Source organism: Trachypithecus francoisi, unplaced genomic scaffold (genome assembly GCF_009764315.1).
Source record: "Trachypithecus francoisi isolate TF-2019V2 unplaced genomic scaffold, Tfra_2.0 Lachesis_group17, whole genome shotgun sequence".
Classification (NCBI taxonomy): Eukaryota; Metazoa; Chordata; class Mammalia; order Primates; family Cercopithecidae; genus Trachypithecus; species Trachypithecus francoisi.
Genome location: NW_022681462.1, coordinates 14,269,417 through 14,289,751, shown reverse-complemented (window position 1 = coordinate 14,289,751; position 20,335 = coordinate 14,269,417). Strand labels below are relative to the sequence as shown.

The 20,335-nt window shown below is 33.8% G+C and overlaps 1 protein-coding gene across 7 annotated transcripts in view; it reads left to right on the top strand.

Moving 5' to 3' along the window:
• The window catches only part of VPS54 (VPS54 subunit of GARP complex), a 128,657-nt gene that overhangs the window by 48,197 nt on the left and 60,125 nt on the right, over positions 1 to 20,335 (top strand). For all 7 annotated transcript variants that reach the window (XR_004443971.1, XM_033239216.1, XM_033239219.1 and 4 more), the window contains 3 exons: positions 1,650 to 2,035; positions 17,299 to 17,425; positions 18,967 to 19,074. Coding sequence is in view for 6 of the 7 variants with exons in the window: in XM_033239216.1 (XP_033095107.1) it covers positions 1,650 to 2,035; positions 17,299 to 17,425; positions 18,967 to 19,074 (621 nt within the window). In the remaining variant the exon portion in view is untranslated. The remainder of the gene's footprint in view (positions 1 to 1,649; positions 2,036 to 17,298; positions 17,426 to 18,966; positions 19,075 to 20,335) is intronic.

The window sequence follows — 20,335 nt, the reverse complement described above, 5'->3', positions numbered from 1 at the left end:
TTTATCGTGTTCGCTTTAAAGAACAAGGATGCTATAACTAGAATTAACGAAATTTGTATTCTATTGTGCTCTGCAAAGTGCTGGTCTGCAGTAAAATAAGGAGTTTGCACTGGAATGCAAATCACTGCACTGCTTACCTCATTTAAAAAGTGTGAAAAAAATACAGTGTGCTTAATGATATCGTTGATTTACTTTCTAGCAAAATTCTTTATTTTATTATGGCCATGTTAAACAGTCCACAGATTGGTAGCAGCATATAAATCACATTCTGGGTAGCACTGTCCTAAAGTTATCTGTTCTCCATTTACTGTTCTGGGAATTGTGTCCATGTTACCTTGCAATTTACCCTAGTACATTTGTGCCCATTTTGCTTTTTTAGTGGATAAATGAACAGCCATATTGAAGATGAAAGAGCAAAAGGGCATAAACTCAAGATATAAACTATGGAAAAATGTGTTTGTAACCTATTTAGATATTGTAAGATTATTGAAGGAGCATTATTGAAAATTTGAATGATACTCTGTGTTTCCTTAAGGAAACAGATTTGATGACCAAATAGTCTCTTCTAATCTTATGAGACTTAAATGTTGAAAGTTCATTAACCCTTTGAAACTATGAATTATCCCGAGACATTCAGAGATAATGCCTGAAGTCTGAGCTGTGGGTTAAAAAAATCTCAAAGTAAAAATTGAGTGAAAAATGGAAAGATATTATAGCCAAAAAAGGCATATGCAGTTAGAAAGGAAGAAAAAACAAGTTTTAGAAGTCTATATTTGAAATTTAGAAAGCATTTTAAATATATAAGAATTAATCTTGGTAGTACTACTAATAACATAAGCTAATTGTTTAAGGCATTTGTGGAACTTTTAAGAGGAAAATACATTGGAAATAAACTGAGTTTTACAAATTGATAAAAGAATCACTTTTGAAATGTAAAATAAGCAGCCTGAAAAAATCCAAATGAATTACAGTACCTTATCTATAATTTGTGACTGAACCATCAGCCTATCTTGGATTATTCAGCTCTTTGAGGCAGAATGGTATAATAGAAACAGCTTCAGTTTTTCAGTCAGAGATATACCAACATTTTACTTTTGCTACTTAGTGACTACATGACTCTCTGTGTTTCCTCATCTGTAAAATAATAATAATATCTATATTTCAAGATTCTTAAAATTAGAAAAATTAGATGTGTATAAAATACCTGTGTCTAATCCATAGGAGGTGGTCAATAAATGGAAGGTATAATCATCTATTTAGTCAGATAAATGATATGTGATGATTTTGGGGGCTAAGGAGATCATTCTCTTTCTCTCAGATCTTAGAACATATGAAACTGGAATTGTAATTTGAGATGTCTGTGGGGTACTCTTTTAGAAAGCAGTTGGTGTTTGGAAGGTGGTAATGACAGGAACAGAGGAGGAAAGTAAATCATCTTGTACTCTTTTGTCTTACATTTATATCTTTGGGCTGTACTCTTTATCTTCCTTCCATTTTGTTGTGCCCAATTTCAAGAATCTCACAATCAAACAATTCACACAATGGAATTTAAAGTATATGTAGAAATCTTTTATCATTGTCATAAAGTATTTAGATAATCAAGGAAGGTATGCTCATAATACTTCATATTTTTTTCCTTCTCTTTTAAGCTGAGCCATTATCTGGATATTGTGGAAGTAAACATTGCTCACCAGATCTCTCTACGTTCCGAAGCATTTTTTCATGCAATGACCTCTCAACACGAGTTGCAGGACTACCTCAAGAAAACTTCCCAGGCTGTAAAAATGCTTCGAGATAAAATTGCACAGATTGATAAAGTAATGTGTGAAGGATCACTCCACATTTTAAGACTGGCACTTACCAGAAATAATTGTGTTAAAGTATACAATAAGCTGAAGTTAATGGCCACTGTACACCAGACTCAGCCTACAGTACAGGTGTTACTATCTACTTCTGAATTTGTTGGAGCATTGGACTTAATAGCAACAACACAAGAGGTTCTACAGCAGGAACTTCAGGGCATTCACAGTTTCCGGTATGTCCATTAAGTAAGCCACTAGAAATAATGTTAGAAATTTTTAAAGGATAAAATTTAGCATGTAATGTTAAAAATGTGAATGTATTTAAAGTTAAATGGATATTTTTTCTTCCAGATTGATCATTTGTTTGATGATGTTATCTGATATTATAGTATTAGCAAAACAGAAACCATAAGGAATAATATTTACAGAGACATTTGGATGGAGAAGCAAAATTAAAATTTCTAGGAGATGAGATAAATGCAAGGCCAGTCACATTAAAAATAACATTTTGAAAATGTTGAAATAGCTTTGTGTCACAGTGGTAGGTCAAGGTGGAGAGAATACCAGTATATTTAAAATTAAGTTTGTGTTAAAAGCATTTAATAGATTTATAATTGAATAATTATTAAAATTCATTTCTGATTCGCAGTCTGTTTATCAAATTGCAAAAGAAAAAAAATATAACATAGTGATAAAAAAGACCCAATTTCTCCTATTATTTTGAAAATACCTTAGGTTTTAGATATTTTATATGAAATAATTCCAAAGTGTTTATTTTATAGACTAATTGCAAGCCATCAAAATTTCATTCCATTAAGCAGGCTTGCAGTATCCTTGTAGAAGTTCCTGTCTACTGGGAAAACCATCCAAACCACATACTAGTAAGTGACTGTAAAGTTTTATGGAAGATGTGCTCTGTAACTTAATCCATTATGGAAAAGTTGGCCTCAAAAAATTTTATTTTAATTGAATTATAAATTCTTATTGACTGAAGGTAAGTAATTGGAATGTTTAGGATGCATTTTTAAAGCTTGAACAAAATTTAATTAGATGAACAATTGATTGATTCATTCAGTTAAGGTATGGCTGTTGAGCACCTATTACATGTCAAGTACCGGACAGAATGAATACTGGGAATATAGTCAGGAATAAAGTAGAGATGTTCATTGATCTAAAAGTCTCTACAATTTATTTGGCATGGGGAAGGAAACACAAATTACTGCATAGTTATGATATAGTGTAATACAGTGTGATGAATGGAAAGATTGCTGTGGAGCTCTGACCTTAGGGGTGGAACCTAATCCAGACATGCATGGTTATAGAAAATGTTCTGAGTCACAAACCTCTTTGAGAATCCATTGAAAGCTACTGTTGCACCATCTTTCCACAAAAATATACCTGTACATAAAATTTTGCAATCAATTTTGGGTGATTCATGCTTTTTTGAAGTCTACTTTGAATTCCCCAGCATGGAACCCAGGGAAACTACATTATTTTTAATTTTTCTTTCACCTCTGAAATTATAAGGATTTATCTTTTTTGAATTTGTATGTGGTATATATTTTTTCAATAAATGTCAGTGTTGTCATTGCCTTAGAAAAATGAATTTCTATAATGGCAGAAGGTATGTTTTTAACTTATCACTTACTGTATAATATCATGAGTGTTGATGAATATTGGGAGCCAATATCCTGTAGATAGTGCAGGGCTGAGAAGTAGAATCAAAGATTGAATGCTGCCTTGGCAAACACAAATTCTCAAACTATTCTAATTTTTACCTCAAAGTTCATGCAGTTTACTTTTTTTTCCTTGATTTAGATTTTATGGTCAATACTCATGAAAAGTGATTTTAAGAAGCGGGTTGGATATTTATTTATTCTCAGTAGTTTATGATTTATTGGGCTACAGAGTAAAAATTTTATAATCTTGTATTTATTATGAGCTCAAGGAAGAGCTTACCTTTGTTTTCAACTTTACTTTTTTTTGTAACTTAACTCAAAGTATAAAATATTCTTCATTTAAAAATGTCTATTATTTATTTTTTTATTTCGAGACAGGGTCTTGCTCTGTTGCCCAGGCTAGAGTGCAATGGTGCGCTCTCAGCTTACTGCAACCTCTGCTCCCACCTTCAGTCCCCCTACCCACCACCGGCTCTAGCCATTCTCTCACCTCAGCCTCCTGAGTAGATGGGATTAAAAAACACATACCACCATGCCCAGCTAATTTTTATTAATTTATTTTTTATATTTTTGAGATGGAGTCTAGCTCTGTTGCCCACGCTGGAGTACAGTGGCACGATCTTGGTTCACTGCAACCTCCACCTCCCGGGTTCAAGCGATTCTCCTGCCTCAGCTCCCGGGTAGCTGGGATTACAGGTGACCGCCACCATGCCCAGCTAATTTTTGTATTTTTAGTAGAGAGAGGGTTTCACCATATTAGCCAGGCTGGTCTCGAACTCCTGACCTAGGTGATCTGCCCATCTCAGCCTCCCAAAGTGCTGGGATTACAAGTGTGAGCTACCATGCCTGGCCTGATTTTTATTTTTAGTAGACGGAGTCTTGCCATGTTACCCAGGCTGGTCTCAAACTCCTGAGCTCAAACCATCTGCCTTCCTTGGACCCGCAGAGTGCTGTGATTACAGGCCTTAGCTGCCATGCTCGGCCAAAAATGTCTATGACTTTTAAAAAGACTTTCAGATGTTCTGATTTTCTACATTTTGCTCAATATCTATTTTTTTTTTAGAACCACATGTGTAAAGAATGTTATTTCTTCATGTAAAACATTTCTGTAAAGTTTCCGATCAAATGTCAGTTCCAGTATGTTTATAACTGTTTAAAAGTTTGGTATCAGAACTTGAGTCTCTAACTTCTGATAAACATATAGCAAATTATTTTCAAAAACAAAAGTAGTCTAAAAGAAAATGTTTTTATAATCAAGGAAGAATACTGAATCATACTTGAAGTAGTTTAAGACTTGTTATTATAACCCCATTCTTTTGTTTGTGTTTTGTTTTAAATTTCTATCAAATCCTGTATGATGATTTACTTTCTTGACTTTATCTTTCCTTTTGCTAAAGGTTGTTAAATATCAACATTAGTTACTTTCTTGTATAGCTTCACAGATATTTTTAAGGCTGTTTAACTTTATTTAGAAGCATAAGAATTAGTTTTGGATGCTTTATAGATTGATTTTTATCCAGGAAAATATGTATTGGAGGTCTCTTATGGTAACATAAGCATAAGAGATAATTATACTCTCCCATTAGGAAAGAAGAAATATTCTACTTGAATTTCACACACTTTTGTCTTTTTTATATCAGAGGCCACATTTTAGTCATTTTGTGGTCCATATACTAAGCATAGGGTCTTACTTGAAATAAGAAATCTTTCAGTAGGACAAGCAAAGGATTCTTTTGAATTTATTTGTTAATAGTCTTTCCATTTTATGGATCTTAGTCCAGGTTTTGCTTTTGGCTATAATGTTCTTTCTATTGCTTTTTAAAAATGCTCTATTTAATACATATATATGCAGTCTTGCCCTGTTACCCAGGCTGGAGCGCAATTGTGCGATCATAGCTCAACTATAGCCTTGAACTCCTGGGTTCAAGTGATCTTCCTGCCCCAGCCTCCTGGGTAGCTAGGACTATAGACCTGTGCCACCATGCCAGGCTAATTTTTTAAATTTTTTTTGTAGAGATAAGATCTTGCTATATTGCCCAGGCTGGTTCTATTGCTTTTAAAGGAAATTTTCATACCAAAATTTTCTAGTAGTTGAACTACCACAAATGCAAATCTGTTTTCCAAAAGGAATTTTAATAGTTTTATTTGTCTACCATTTTTCTGTGTACTATTAACCTAACATCACATTTTTTCTAGTCATTAGTAGCAAATAATGCTTATGTATGTGTTCTTTTTTCTCATTCCTTCTGTATTTTTTGACTTTGAAATTATTTTTTATGTAAACCTTTTTGGTGACTTCTGAACTCCCAGAGCACCTTGTTTATATTCTCTAACGAAATTTTACAGTCTCCTACCATGTTTTGTTATGGTTTGTGTTTTTATTTTAGATCTTTCTATTGGGCTTTGAATTTAAATGTCTTGGTTAAGAGCTATGTTGTACACATCTTAATACTTATTTGTAAAATCTATGAATTATTCAGTATATTACCAAATGTATCTTGACCCTTTATTCCACTCTTTTTTTTTTTTTTCCCATCTATAATCTTTGTCCCTAATTTCCCATTTATAGTCTATATGACTGTGGTTCTTAATTCTGGCTGCATAATAACATCTCCAGAAGAGCTTTTAAAAAAGTGTGCCACACCCCACCCAGCCAATTAAGTCAGACTTTCTAGAGGTTAAGGCTTGAGCATCTGTATTTTTTTGAAAGCTCTCTGGGAAATACTAATGTGCACCATAATTGAGAAGCCTGATTTATAACTACTGTTGGGTTCTCAACTTTTTCATGATTTGTAATTAAAGTGGTAGCATCTTCCTATATAAATTTGTTCTTTCTAAAACAAAATTTTCAACTAACACATCTTCCTGTCTCTATTCAAAGAGGTTTCTACTAATGGATTTGGGGGTATGATGTATCTGTGTAAGTTCCAAAGTTTGATTTCCCCTCTTCAGAACTTGAAGGGTAATATTGACTCACTGCATAATTCATAATTATAATTCTTTTGTACATTTGTTGAATTTATAAATTTAAAAAATTTTGAATGATTTTACTGCCTGAATTGTTGCAGAATTAGGTGATTTTAATTATTAGGACATAAATTTTTTTTTTTTTTTTTTTGAGACGGAGTCTCGCTCTGTTGCCCAGACTGAAGTGCAGTGGCGTGATCTCGGCTCACTTGCAAGCTCCACCTCCTGGGTTCATGCCAGTCTCCTGCCTCAGCCTCCCGAGTAGCTGGGACTACAGGCGCCTGCCACCACATCCGGCTAATTTTTTGTATTTTTAGTAGAGACAGGGTTTCACCGTGTTAGCCAGGATGGTCTCCATCTCCTGACCTCGTGATCCGCCCGCCTCGGCCTCCCAAAGTGCTGGGATTACAGGCGTGAGCTACTGTGCCTGGCCGGGATATAAATATTTTTAACCATTACATATGCAATGAAATTTTGCTATCTATTACCAATAAAAATGATAATCATTGAAACAATATATATCATTTATATACTAATTTAGCTAAAAGTATTGCCGAGGCTAATGGCATTCAAATGCTTAAGCACATGTAGTACAAAAGTCTCATTATGAACCCACAAGAATGCATTTGAATGTTGATATCTTGCAGATTTTGATACAGAAAATCTTTAGTTACCTTGAAACTTAGTGCTATAGTGTTGTTATTTGTTCTTTCTTATTGTAAAGCTTTGTGTAGAAACTCTTAGTTTTCATCATTGTTGTTAACATTCTTTTCCTATTGCTTCATACCATGATTACTACCACCACCATTCTACAACAGAGGACATATATTGAATACTTAAGTGTTCTGTACCAGATACTGTGCTAAGTATATGGACATCGCCCACTCCCCAAAAAACTAGGAGATAGGGAATGTTACCCACACTTTACAGATAGGAAAACTAAGGTCATATAGCAAGTTAAGTAACAGTACAGTAGAGATTCAACTTGGGTCCCTCTGGACTTGAGAGCTATGCTTTTTAATATATTTGTTTGAGAATCTTATAGGACCTCAGAGAGATCACTCTGAACATCAATACTAATTTAATTGTACAAACTGTGGGCAATTGAACTATAGGTTTGCTCAGCAGCCACGAACTACCATATTAATGGATTTTGGCATAAAAATGACTGCAGCTAGCTTGTTTTCTACTTGTAAGCCTTTTTTTTTCTTTTTTGAAAGAAAAGATGCAAAACACTCAGTTTATTATAGGTTCCAGTTTATTATGATTTCATTGATTAGTGGCCACCTTGAGATTCCATTTAAGAGATCTTTATTATTAGATCTATCAAAAGGTATTTAACATATTATTTGACCTTAAATCTCCTATAATTTAGATTTTAAAATATTGTAGTAAGAAAACATCCACATTGTATGTTTTGTGATGAAGAAATCAGACTTCTTGCTATTTGATGAAACTAGAATTGCTACAGAGTTTATTGATATACAAGGTTTTCTGATAAGAACAGCACAGAGGTCACTGTATTGAACATACAACTTAGCAGAAGGTCTGAATTAATGTGCAAATTGAGGCATATCTAAGTAGAAAGTATTGGGATTGTTTCAGTTTACTTAGCTGGATATATTTTTCAGAAAGTGGTATTTTAGTTGTCATTTCAGTAGATTCTCTCACCACTCTAAATTACTGTGTGTGATTATTAGGATACATACTTTTAAAACAAGGTGTTAGCAGATTTATCTTAAATATTTTTGTTAAGATTAATAATAATGCATATGTCATTATTATTACATCTATTGTCAAAGTAGCCGAGAATATAAAAGAACAATTAGATTGAGGATGAACAGGTAAAAAATATTACAGTTCTGAAAGTTGCATTTAAGGATTTGTTTAGACAAATTCTTGCATATATAAAATACCTGTGATTATAAAATAAATACTATTTGGTGTTAGTATTGAGGTTCTTTATTAAATTAATTATATAATCTGTATTAGATAATTAAACTTTAAAATTACTTTAAGGATGTATAAAAATGAAGCTACTCAAGTTATTTAAAATAATATCTAAGGTCAAATAGAACACTGCATTTAAGTTATGCCAAAATGACAGAAAGTTTTGTTATTTTGGTGCCCAAATATCAGTAGGTATAGTCATATGGACCTCTCACCATAATTCTTTATAGTGATTTGTTGAAGAGTATTTACACTTGAAGGTAACACATACCTGAGTGCTAACCTCTAGTCTGCATTAAAAAAGAATCAATGGTCTTCATAAAAATAATTGAGAGCCGGCCGGGCGCGGTGGCTCAAGCCTGTAATCCCAGCACTTTGGGAGGCCGAGACGGGCGGATCACGAGGTCAGGAGATGAAGACCATCCTGGCTAACACAGTGAAACCCCGTCTCTACTAAAAAATACAAAAAAAAAAAAAAAAATACAAAAATAATTGAGAGCCAAGCAATATTAGGTCTAAATTTAGATCCTACACTATCACTGTTTTTTTTTTTTAAAAAAAACTTATAGAGACTCAAACATACACAAAACTAAAGGAAATTATATGAAAAGAGTTATAGGAAGCTAGATAAATTGTTTATCATCTTTAAGTTGTCAATGCAAAGCCGAGTTTGTGTTATCTATATCCTTTATTATTTTGAAACAAACCCCGAACATTTTGTTTCATTCATAAATATTTCATTAGGTATCTTTGAAAGGTAAGTATTTTTTAAAAATGTAACTCTAATGTCATTTATATTTTCAATTATAGCTAGTCAAGTGTTCAGATTTTCCCGTTTGTCTCAAAATTCTTGCTTACAGTGTGTTTATTGTAATCAGGGTCCAAATAATATCTATATATTGCAGTTGGTTGATATGTCTCAAGTGGTTTTTGATCCATAGTTATCCATTCTAATTTTCTTTCAAAATATTAATCGAAGAAACTGGATTGTCTTATAGTGCTTCTCATAGTTTGGATTTTGTAAACTGTGTTTCCATGTTTAGCATGTTATTTTTTCACCTATATTCTCTGTAATTGATAGTTAGATTTAAAAGCTTGATTAGCTTTAAGTTTTACTTTTTGACAAGAGCACCTAATAGACAGTGGTGTGTATTTCAGTCAAGAAGCATAAAAATCTTTTTTGATGATTAGCAGCCATTTAACAATCGTCTAGATTTATCATTAATTATGGGCTACAAATTATGATACGTTAATTCTGTCCCACTTTCTTTACTTATTCACTGGAACATTTCTATGAGTTGATGTTTCCCCATAACAATTATTTGGTCACCCTTTGAAGGACAGTTCTTACAAGATTAGACAGGTTAAATGCTAGATTCTTTTCCTTTATTTGGCTGTTTTCAAAATAATGAATTGGAAATCTAGCATCCTCCAAAGATAACTGATGAATTTTTAAAGATATTATAAATACATGGATTTATATGCTTTCAAAGTGTTTTAACTTCTTTGCTTTTTAATTTTTATCAATGTTCAAATTGAATTATCATTTGTAGGAACCTCCTCAAGTTCATTCTTGAGTCTTTTGACATGACTTCCTAAGTAGTTATTGACAGTTTTCTTACTTTGTGTTATGACAGGATGTTTATATTATACATTTCCTACCCCAGACCTGTAATCTGCCATTTGTCTAAGGAGCCCTACTTTCTTTTAGTAGGAAATAGTATTTAGAAATCCATCTGGGTAGTAGGCGTGTTCTTGCTACTGGATTGGCCATTATTTCTAGGCTTTTGTAGTGGACAGAACTGGGAAATAATTTTCTTTTTTAAGTGACTTTAAAACAGTAATTTAACTGTTCATCTTATATGGGATATATCTTAAGGAAAAGAGGAAAAAGTCCTATATTGTTTGTATTAATAATATTGTTCTGAGACAATCTGTGTATGTTGTGGGATAAAACAAATAATGAATTGTGTTAGTGTCATTAGTAATCACAATTTTCAGCCTGATTAAACGGAAATACATATGTAAGACTGAAGAAGTAAAAATCATATAGTCTTGAATTTAAATAGGAAGTATCAGTATGACCCCATTTTTCTCCCCCACAACCCCTACGATAAGTCGCCATTTAAAAGTTTTAGTTTATATCTGTCCATCCATCCATCTATCTGTCTGTCTCTCATCTTAGATAAGCATTAGCCCACTGTAGATACTGTTCTCCACCTTGCTGTTTTTACCTTACAATATACTCTGGATATTGTACATGCTCTACAGCATGCATTCTCAATGGGAGATACTACCTCAAGAGGGCAAACATTGGCTCTTGAAAGGTGAAAAAAAATCTTGAATATAACAATGGTTTGTGACCCTTCAAAGGGCCATAGTACATAAACAGATATATAATATATTTGTGGTATTAAAATTTCATAGGGGTGACTGAGTACGGTGGCTCATGCCTCTAATTCCAGCACTTTTGGAGGCCAAGGAGGGTGGACCACTTGAGGTCAGGAGCTTGAAACCAGCCTGGCCAACATGGTAAAACCCTGTCTTTTACTAAAAATACAAAAATTAGCTGGGTATGATGGCACATACCTTTATTCCTAGCTACTTGGGAGGGTGAGGCATGAGAATTGCTTGAACCTGGGAGGTGGAGGTTGCAGTGAGCTGAGATTGCGCCACTATACTCCCGCCTAGGCAACAGAGGGAGACTCTGTGGAGAAAAAAAAAAAAAAAAAATTAAAAATTTCATGGGATTGTGTGTGTGTAAGATTAGAAAAGGCTTCTGGAGGGGAAATAATGAAAAAAAACTGCTCTGTAGCAGTATGTATAGGTATTTATCAATTCTTTTAAAAGTAATATCTATTTAAAATAAATGCATTGTGATTTATTCAACCATTCCCCATTGGTCAGCATTTGGGTTGTTTCTATTCCGTTACAGTTACCAATAGAAGGGCAGTTAATGTATGTTCTTTGGTATTTTTGCTCATGCATCTTTGAGACAGATTCTAAGAAGTGAGATTCCTAGGTCAAAATTCCTCTGTAATTTTGCTAGATACTGCCAAATTCCTCTTGTGACAATGTTTTAGTTTGTACTGGTGGATCTATTCTAAATTAGTCTACTGTAAGATATTGATGCCATTTATGAGAACCTTTTTAGTCTATTAACTATAAGAAATACAATTTTCACGTAGAAAAATGCAAACTTTTATGTTATTTCATTTATCAGATTTGTTTCATAATTATCACTACTCCTACTTACCATATGTTGTTTATAAAAGAAGAATAATGCATCTACCCAAAAGGTCAAATGGTTTTAACTAACTTTTTAAAAATTGTGTTATATCTCATCTTTCTTAGTAGATATAGTTGTCAATATTAAGGATTTCTTTTTCAAGTAAATGTAGTGTAGATATATTTTAAATGTTTTTTTAAAAATTTTAATGTAATATTTAAATGTTTTAAAACTGCCCCTCAAAATAGAGCTTAAAACATTTTTTTCCACTGAGATGTAAACATGTTCCATTGGACTCTTTCACTTAAGTTTTGAAATTCTTTGGACCAACTAGGCTTCTTTAGCTCATTGCTTTTATACAGCTATTTGAAAGTATGGCAAAAATCCCTTTGTATGAAAGTACTTCATCCTTACATTTTTCAGTCTTGTGTTTCAATGACTTTCAGCTTAATGACTTAAGGGATGTTACACAGTAATTCAAACTGATTATGGGAAAGATTGAATTGAGTCCGTCTGTACATATAGTCCTTCAGATATTTATTTGCACCCAGGACAGGGCCTAGTGCAGGATAGGCACAAATGTTTGTTGAATAAATGAATGACTGGGGAGCTACCACCACTGACATTTAGTAAATGGTTAATAAGGAAAGGACTTAGAATGTCAATATTTTGTCTGTGGAAACAATCATGCCCAGTAACCAGGTTTTCTAGAACACATTTATTTGGAGGCTAAAGATATACCTTTGACCTTGAACAACATGGGTTTGGACTTGTGGGTCCATTTATACACAGATTTTTTTTCAGTAAATATATTGGAAACGTTTTTGGAGATTTGTGAAAGTTTGAAAAAACTTTCCACATAGCCTAGAAATATATATGCCATGAATGCATAAAATATATGTAGGTACCAGTCTACTTTATCGTTTACTACCATAAAATTTATTTAAAAAGTTAAAATTTATCAAAGCTTACACATAGACTGTACATGGCCCCATTCATGCAGTATTAAATCATAACTCCAAAAAACTAGCTGTGGTACATACTGTACCACTGTAATAATTTCATAGCCACCTCCGGTTGCTACTGTGGTGAGTTCAAGTGATGCTAGTCATCTGTATTTGACCAGTTTCTCTCTCCAGTAAATTATTACAGTAACAAGTGATCTCTTACAGTTTTTGCATATTTTTGTTTTTTATTGTTTTTAATACATACTATACACCTTAAATAACACCAAAGAGGAGCTGGTACCATTCCTTCTGAAACTGTTTCAACGAATAGATAAAGAGGGAATCCTCCATAACTCATTTTATGAGGCTAACATCATCCTGATACCAAAGCCTGGTAGAGACACAACAAAAAAAGAGAATTTTAGGCCAATATCCCTGATGAACATCGATGAGAAAATCCTCAATAAAATACTGGCAAACCGAATCCAGCAGCACATCAAAAAGCTTATCCACCACCGTCAATTTGGCTTCATCCCTGGGATGCAAGGCTGGTTCAACATACACAAATCAATAAATGTAATCCATCACATAAACAGAACCAATGACAAAAATGACGTGATTATCTCAATAGATGCAGAAAAGGCCTTTGAAAAAAATCAACAGCCTTTCGTACTAAAAACTCTCAATAAACTAGGTATTGATGGAATGTATCTCAAAATAATAAGAGCTATTTATGACAAACCCACAGCCAATATCATACTGAATGAGCAAAAACTGGAAGCATTCCCTTTGAAAACCAGCACAAGACAAGGATGCCGTCTCTCACCACTCCTATTCAACATAGTTGAATTGGAAGTTCTGGCCAGGACAGTTAGGCAAAAGAAAGAAATAAAAGGTATTCAGTTAGGAAAAGAGGAAGTCAAATTGTCTCTGTTTGCAGATGACATGATTGTATATTTAGAAAACCCCATCATCTCAGCCCAAAATCTCCTTAAGCTGATAAGCAACTTCAGCAAAGTCTCAGGATACAAAATCAATATGCAAAAATCACAAACATTCCTGTATACCAATAATAGACAAACAGAGAGGCAAATCATGAGTGAACTCCCATTCACAATTGCTACAAAGAGAATAAAATACCTAGGAATCCAACTTACAAGGGATGTGAAGGACCTCTTCAAGGAGAACTACAAACCACTGCTCAAGGAAATAAGAGAGGACACAAACAAATGGAAAAACAGTCCATGCTCATGGATAGGAAGAATCAATATCGTGAAAGTGGCCATAGTGCCCAAAGTAATTTATAGATTCAATGCCATCCCCATCAAGCTACCACTGACTTTCTTCACAGAATTGGAAAAAACTAATCTTTATATGGAACCAAAAAAGAGCCCGCACACAGGGAGGGGAACATCACTCACTGGGGCCTGTCGGGGGTGGTGGGCTGGGGGAAGGATAGCATTAGGAGAACTACCTAATGTAAGTGACAAGTTGATGGGTGTAGCAAACCAATATGGCACAGGTATACCTATGTAACAAACCTGCATGTTGTGCACATGTACCCTAGAACTTAATAAAAAAAATTAAAACATCAATATTTACTAAAAACTTAAATATCTCAGAAACATAAATATAAAATACAGAACATCTAAATTCTTATCAATAGACAAATTTGCAATCATGATATAACATAAAATTTTATCTTGTCACATTAAAATAATTTTCGAATGCTGAGTCTGAAAACACAATAGTATGTTAATTATGAAAACAGACAATACAGACAATAATCAAATATGAACAAAGAAGCTTACATTTCACAATGATTTCCTGCTATAGTGATCTTTGCTGAATACCGTTCTCTCAAATGTTTTAATGCTCCTACAGTAGGTAAACAGTCTTTCAATTTCGGAAGAGCTTTGTCAAAAGGCAATAGTATTATATCTACCATTGCTCTACCTAGAAAGAGAAAAAGGCTTTTTTGTAATTTTTTAAAAACATTAGGTCTGAAGTGTCTCAAAATAGTACCCTGAACAACTGAATTTTATATTTATTTAGAAGAATGGATTTTATATTTATTTAGAAGACAAAGGAAGATTTTTGTTTTAATTTCTGAAATTCTTCAAAACAATATATGTCCTTAGGAGTTCAAACTTTTTAAATGTTCATCATTTGATTTAAAGCCATGTTATCTTGAAATAGCTAGCATATACTAGAAAACAATAAACTATATCATAATTACTTGTCAAAAAAGTTAAAATTTATCAAAACTTACAGACTGTACATGGCCCCATTCATGCAGTATTAAATCATACCTGCAAAAAACTTTGGTACATATTATACCCCTGTAATAATTTCATAGCCACCTCCAGTTGCTACTGTGATGAGCTCAAGTGATGCTAGTCATCTATGTTTGAGTAGTTCCTCTCTCCAGTAAATGGAGTATCACAGTAAAAGGTGATCTCTTACAGTTTTTGCATGTTTTTATTGTTTTTAATACATGCTGTACACCTTGAATAACATCATGGAACCCAAACTAAGTTCACTGGTGATGCTGGAAGTACTCCCAAGAAGCAGAGAGAAGTGATGACATTTACAATAAAAAGTTTAATTCCTTGATGTGTATAGTAGATTGAGGTCTGCAGTTGTGGTTGCCCACAATTGTTTTAAAAAAAAAGAAAAAAGTTGTCAAGTCCTCACTCTAGCTACAACAGCATTTACAAAAGCCTTGTACTTTTTGCAAGTACCTTTTTATCCAGTATTGAAAATGCAGATTTTATGTAGGTGCAGGCTTACTATGAGAAAGGCATACCTATAGACTCTAATATTATTTGAGAAAAAGCTAAGATATCAAATGATAATTTAAGGCAAAAGGAAAGTGAAGGATCTAAAGCTGGAGAACTTAATGCTAGCAAAGGATGGTTTGATAATTTTAGAGGTTTGGCTTACAGAAAAGTCATGATAATAGGAGAAGCAGCTTCTGCTGACAAAGAGACAGCAAATGAGTTCCTGGATGCCATTTAGAAAATAATGGAGGATAAAGAATATCTACCTGAAAGGTTTTAATGCAGACAAAAGTGCCCTACTCTGGGAAAAAAAAGCCACAAAGAACATTTATTAGTAAGGAAGACAAGTGAGAACCAGGATTTAAGACAGGAAGGGATAGGCTATTTCTTACTGTTTTGTGCAAATGAAGTCAGGTTTGTGATCAGGACTGCCCTTATCTATAAAGCTGCTAACCCACAAGCTTCAAAGGGAAAAGATAAATAACAGCTGCCAGTATTTTGCTTATATAACAAAAGACCTGGATAACGCTTTTTCTGGATTGGTGCCATTGATGCTTTGTCTCTGAAGTCAATAAGTACCTTGCCAAAAAGTGACTGCCTTTTAAAGTTCTTTTGGTGTTGAACAATGGCCCTGTCCACCCAGAACCCCATGAATTCAACACCAGAGGCATTAAAATGGCCTCCTTGCCCCAAACACAACATCTCTAATCTAGCTTCTAGATCAGAGAGTCATAAGTACCTTTACAGCTCATTACACATACTACTCTGCAGGAAGGATTATCAGTGCCTTGGAAGAGAACCCCGATAGAACATCACGAAAGTCTGGAAGGGTTACACCATTGAAGATGCCATCATTGTTACAGAAAAAAATTGTGAAGACCATAAAGCCCGAAACAATAAATTCCTGTTAGAGAAAACTGTGTGCAGATGCTGTGAGACGATCAGGGAGATCATGAAAGAGATTGTGGATGTGACAAAAATGGGTGAGGAACGAAGGATTTCAAGATAAGAATCTTGGAGAAATTCAACAGCTAATAGATACCACACCAGAGGAATTAACAGAAGATGACTTGATGGAGATGGGTGTTCTCAAACCAATGCCAGACAATGAGGAAAAAGATACAGAAGCAGCAGTGCCAGAAAACAAGATGACATTAGACAGTCTGGCAGCAGAGTTTGCGTTATTCAAGACTGCCTTTGACTTCTTTTATGACATGGACTCTTCTATGATATGGGCACTGAAAGTAAAGCAAATGGTAGAAGAAGGTTTGGTACCATATAGAAACAAACATTTTTAGATAAATGAAAAAGTAAAGTCAGAAATTACAATGCATTTCTGTAAAGTTATACTGAGTGTGTCTGCCTCTTCTGCCTCCACTTCCATCTCCTCTGCCACCCTTAAGATAGCAAGACCAACCACTCCTCTCCCTGCTCCTCCTCAGCCTACTCAGTGTGAAGATGACCTTTATGATGATCTGATTCCACTTAATAGTAAATATATTTTCTTTTCCTTAGGATTTCCTTAGTAACATATTTTCTCTAGCTTTATTGTAAGAATATAGTATATGGTACGCACAGTATAGAAAAAAATGTGTTATTGACTGTTTATGTTATTGGTAAGGCTTCTGGTCAACATAAGCTATTAGTAGTTAAATTTTGGGGGAGTCAGAAGTTATACACAGATTTTTTATTGCACTGGTGTTTGGTGCCTCTAACCCCCATGTTGTTCAAGGGTCAACTATAAAGAGAAAAATGGAATTTAGAAGATGAAATATTTGCAGTTATTTTGGTAAGTTAAAGGACTTCATTTTTTGAAAACATTGCATTATTGCACAGGTACTGTCAGCTGGAAAAGTTTTACCTACTAGTTCCCTTGATTGTGTGGAGCGAATTTGTAGTTTTTAGTGAATATAAATATAACATTTTCCTCTTCCTTTTTAGGCATTTGGGATCACAGCTTTGTGAATTAGAAAAGCTGATAGATAAAATGATGATTGCAGAATTTTCTACTTATTCTCACACTGACTTAAATAGACCACTGGAAGATGACTGTCAAGTTTTAGAAGAGGTATGTGTTTTAACTGTGGAATGAAGTTGATGCCATTGCTTAACAGTCTTGGTTTAGAATACATTTTCTTCAGATTATAGGAAACAAAATTATCTTAAATTTCAAGGGCTATCAGACCTATGAAGTCCTTCACCAGCTATGTGACTTTAGCAAGCACCATAATTGTTCACTATCCTATGGAATTAGAGAATAATATAATTGTATAGCTTAATTAGAAATTAGAGTTAGAATGAGCTTACAGACCGAGTTAAAAATGCAGACATAGGATGAATTAATTTATATTCTGTGTGCATGCGTGCGAGTGTTGGAGCTTGTCTTTTATAAAAAGTGATCATAGTTGGCTGCATTGGCTCATGTTATAATCCCAGCAGTTTGAGAGGTTGAGGTGGGAAGATTGCTTGAGCCCAGGAGTTTGAGACCAGCCTCGGCAACATAGGGAGACTCCATCTCTACAAAAAATAAAAAATTAGCTGGGTGTAGTGGTGCATGCACACCTGTGGTCCCAGCTACTTGGGTGGCTAAGGCGAGAGGATCACTTGAGTTCAGGAGTTGGAGGCTGTAGTGAGCCATGATCGTAACACAGCAAGACCCTGTCTCAAAAAAAAACAAAACCAAAAAAGTGATCATTATCATATGGTAATTACCTGTCACTCAAATTTACTGAGTACCTATTATGAACATGTTTTATATATATGTATATACAAATACATAATATCCAGGCTTCACTTAGCTGGTAACTTCTCAGTGTTAATCACTGACAACAACTAGTAAAGAATCCCAGAAACCCTGATAACTGCCTAAGTAAAGAAACTTTTGTACATGTTAGCAGTTGACCTCCCACAGAGAGTCTAGGTCATTATTTCAGTCTTCTAGACCATGCATTAAAAAGCACAGGGGCAAGGCGCAGTGGCTCAGGCCTGTAATCCAAGCACTGTAAGAGACTGAAGCTAGGGGGTGGTTTGAGCCCAGGAATCTGAGACCAGCCTGGGCAACACAGTGAGTCTACAAAACAAATTTAAAAATTAGCCAGGTGTGGCGGTGCATGCCTGTAGTTCCAGCTACTCGGGAGGCTGAGGTGGGAGGATCACTTGAGCCTGGGAGATCAAGGCTACAGTGAGCTGTCATCACCCCACTACACTCCAGCCTTGGCAACAGAGTGGAACCCTGTCTCAAAACAAACAAGCAAAACCCAAAACAAACCACAGGGCCCATGGAGTATTTATTGGTCATCAGGGTGTGAGAAGGGTATTTTTTACTTGTTGAAACTAGAACAAAAAATACCCTTGTATTGTTTTACCCCAAAACCAGCTTCATTGGTTCACTGTGGTGGGGTAGGATTTATCTGTTTTAGAGTGCTGACTCCAAAAATCTCATGATAAGATTGCTGTGGAAGGGAGTTTTTCAGGCTGCTAGAAAATACTTTGTGTAGGATAGCAATCTGAGGATCAAACAGAACTCCTAATGCTGAATATTTCTACCTCTAAGTAAAATTACTTCCTATTTAAAATGTCAGATTACATACTTTTATTTTATTTTAACAGGAGAGACTGGTATCTCTTGTATTTGGACTTTTAAAACAAAGAAAACTTAATTTTTTAGAAATCTATGGTGAAAAAATGATTATTACAGCAAAGAATATCATTAAACAGGTAATCGTGCATAAAATCTGATATATTTTGGTCTGGAACCTTTGCGAAGTTTACTTTTATGTATCCTAGTAATAATATATATAGTGTAATAGTAATATAGCTAATTTATCTAAAAACTGAAAATATAGAAAAATGAAAGTAAAACATAGTCCTACCAGCCAAAAGATTATTGCTATAGGAATATTTCTATGTGTAGACTGTTACTGATTTTCTTATGTTGTCATTATGTGTTTATGATTTTATACATATATTTGTTAGAATCATAAGCATTTTCTCATTATAAAAGCTTTCAGAAACATCATTTTTAATGATTGTGTAAAGTCCCATTAACATTATGTTAAATCTACTTAACTTTTCCTCTGTATTTAATATTTAGATTGTTTTTAATTTGATATGATAAATAGCACTGTGACAGATGTCTGTGGTATAAAGTTATTTTTTTCGTACTTAAGAATATTTGTTCTTAGACTGATTCCTAGAAGTATTGGTTAGAGAGTGAAAAGCATTTTTAAGTTATTTGATGTATAGAATTTAATTCCTATTTAAAAAGATTTACCAATTTATACTGCCACTAGCAGTAGACAAATGTTCATTTCCTTTTTATCCTAATCTCTAAGAAATTATAAACTAAAATCCATGTGTTTTTCAGTATTCCCTGATCTTTGTTTTGACTTTTTTTACTCAGATAAATCTTATCCACTGAACTTCGGTTTTTAAATATATGAAAAAGATAACATAATTTTAAATGTATTTATTAGGCTTAATTGATTATTATCATTAAGGTTGAATGTACATATATGAGTTTTTAAAGTTTAAAATAAGTTTAAAAGTTAAATAAAATAAGCAAAAAAATTATAATCATCCCCTTTCAAGCACTGATTAAAACACTGTATTTTTAAATTGGTACAACCACTTTGAAAAATTGTTGGCAATACATAGTAATGCCAACTTTGCATACATGTTGGGACCCAGCATTTCTATTCCTAGGTATGCACCAACAGAAATACGTATATAAGTTCACCAAAACACAGCAGAATGTTCATGGCAGTACTATTTGTAATTTTAAAAACTGGAAACAGCCCAAATTCTATCACCAGTAGAAAAGATAAATAGAATTTTGATGTATTTATACAATGGAATACTATACATTAATGAGAATGAATAGATTACACAGAATAACAAATGAGTATTATAGACATAATGTGGAGCCAAAGAAACCAAACACAGAAAGTATACAGTATATGATTCCACTTATGTAAAA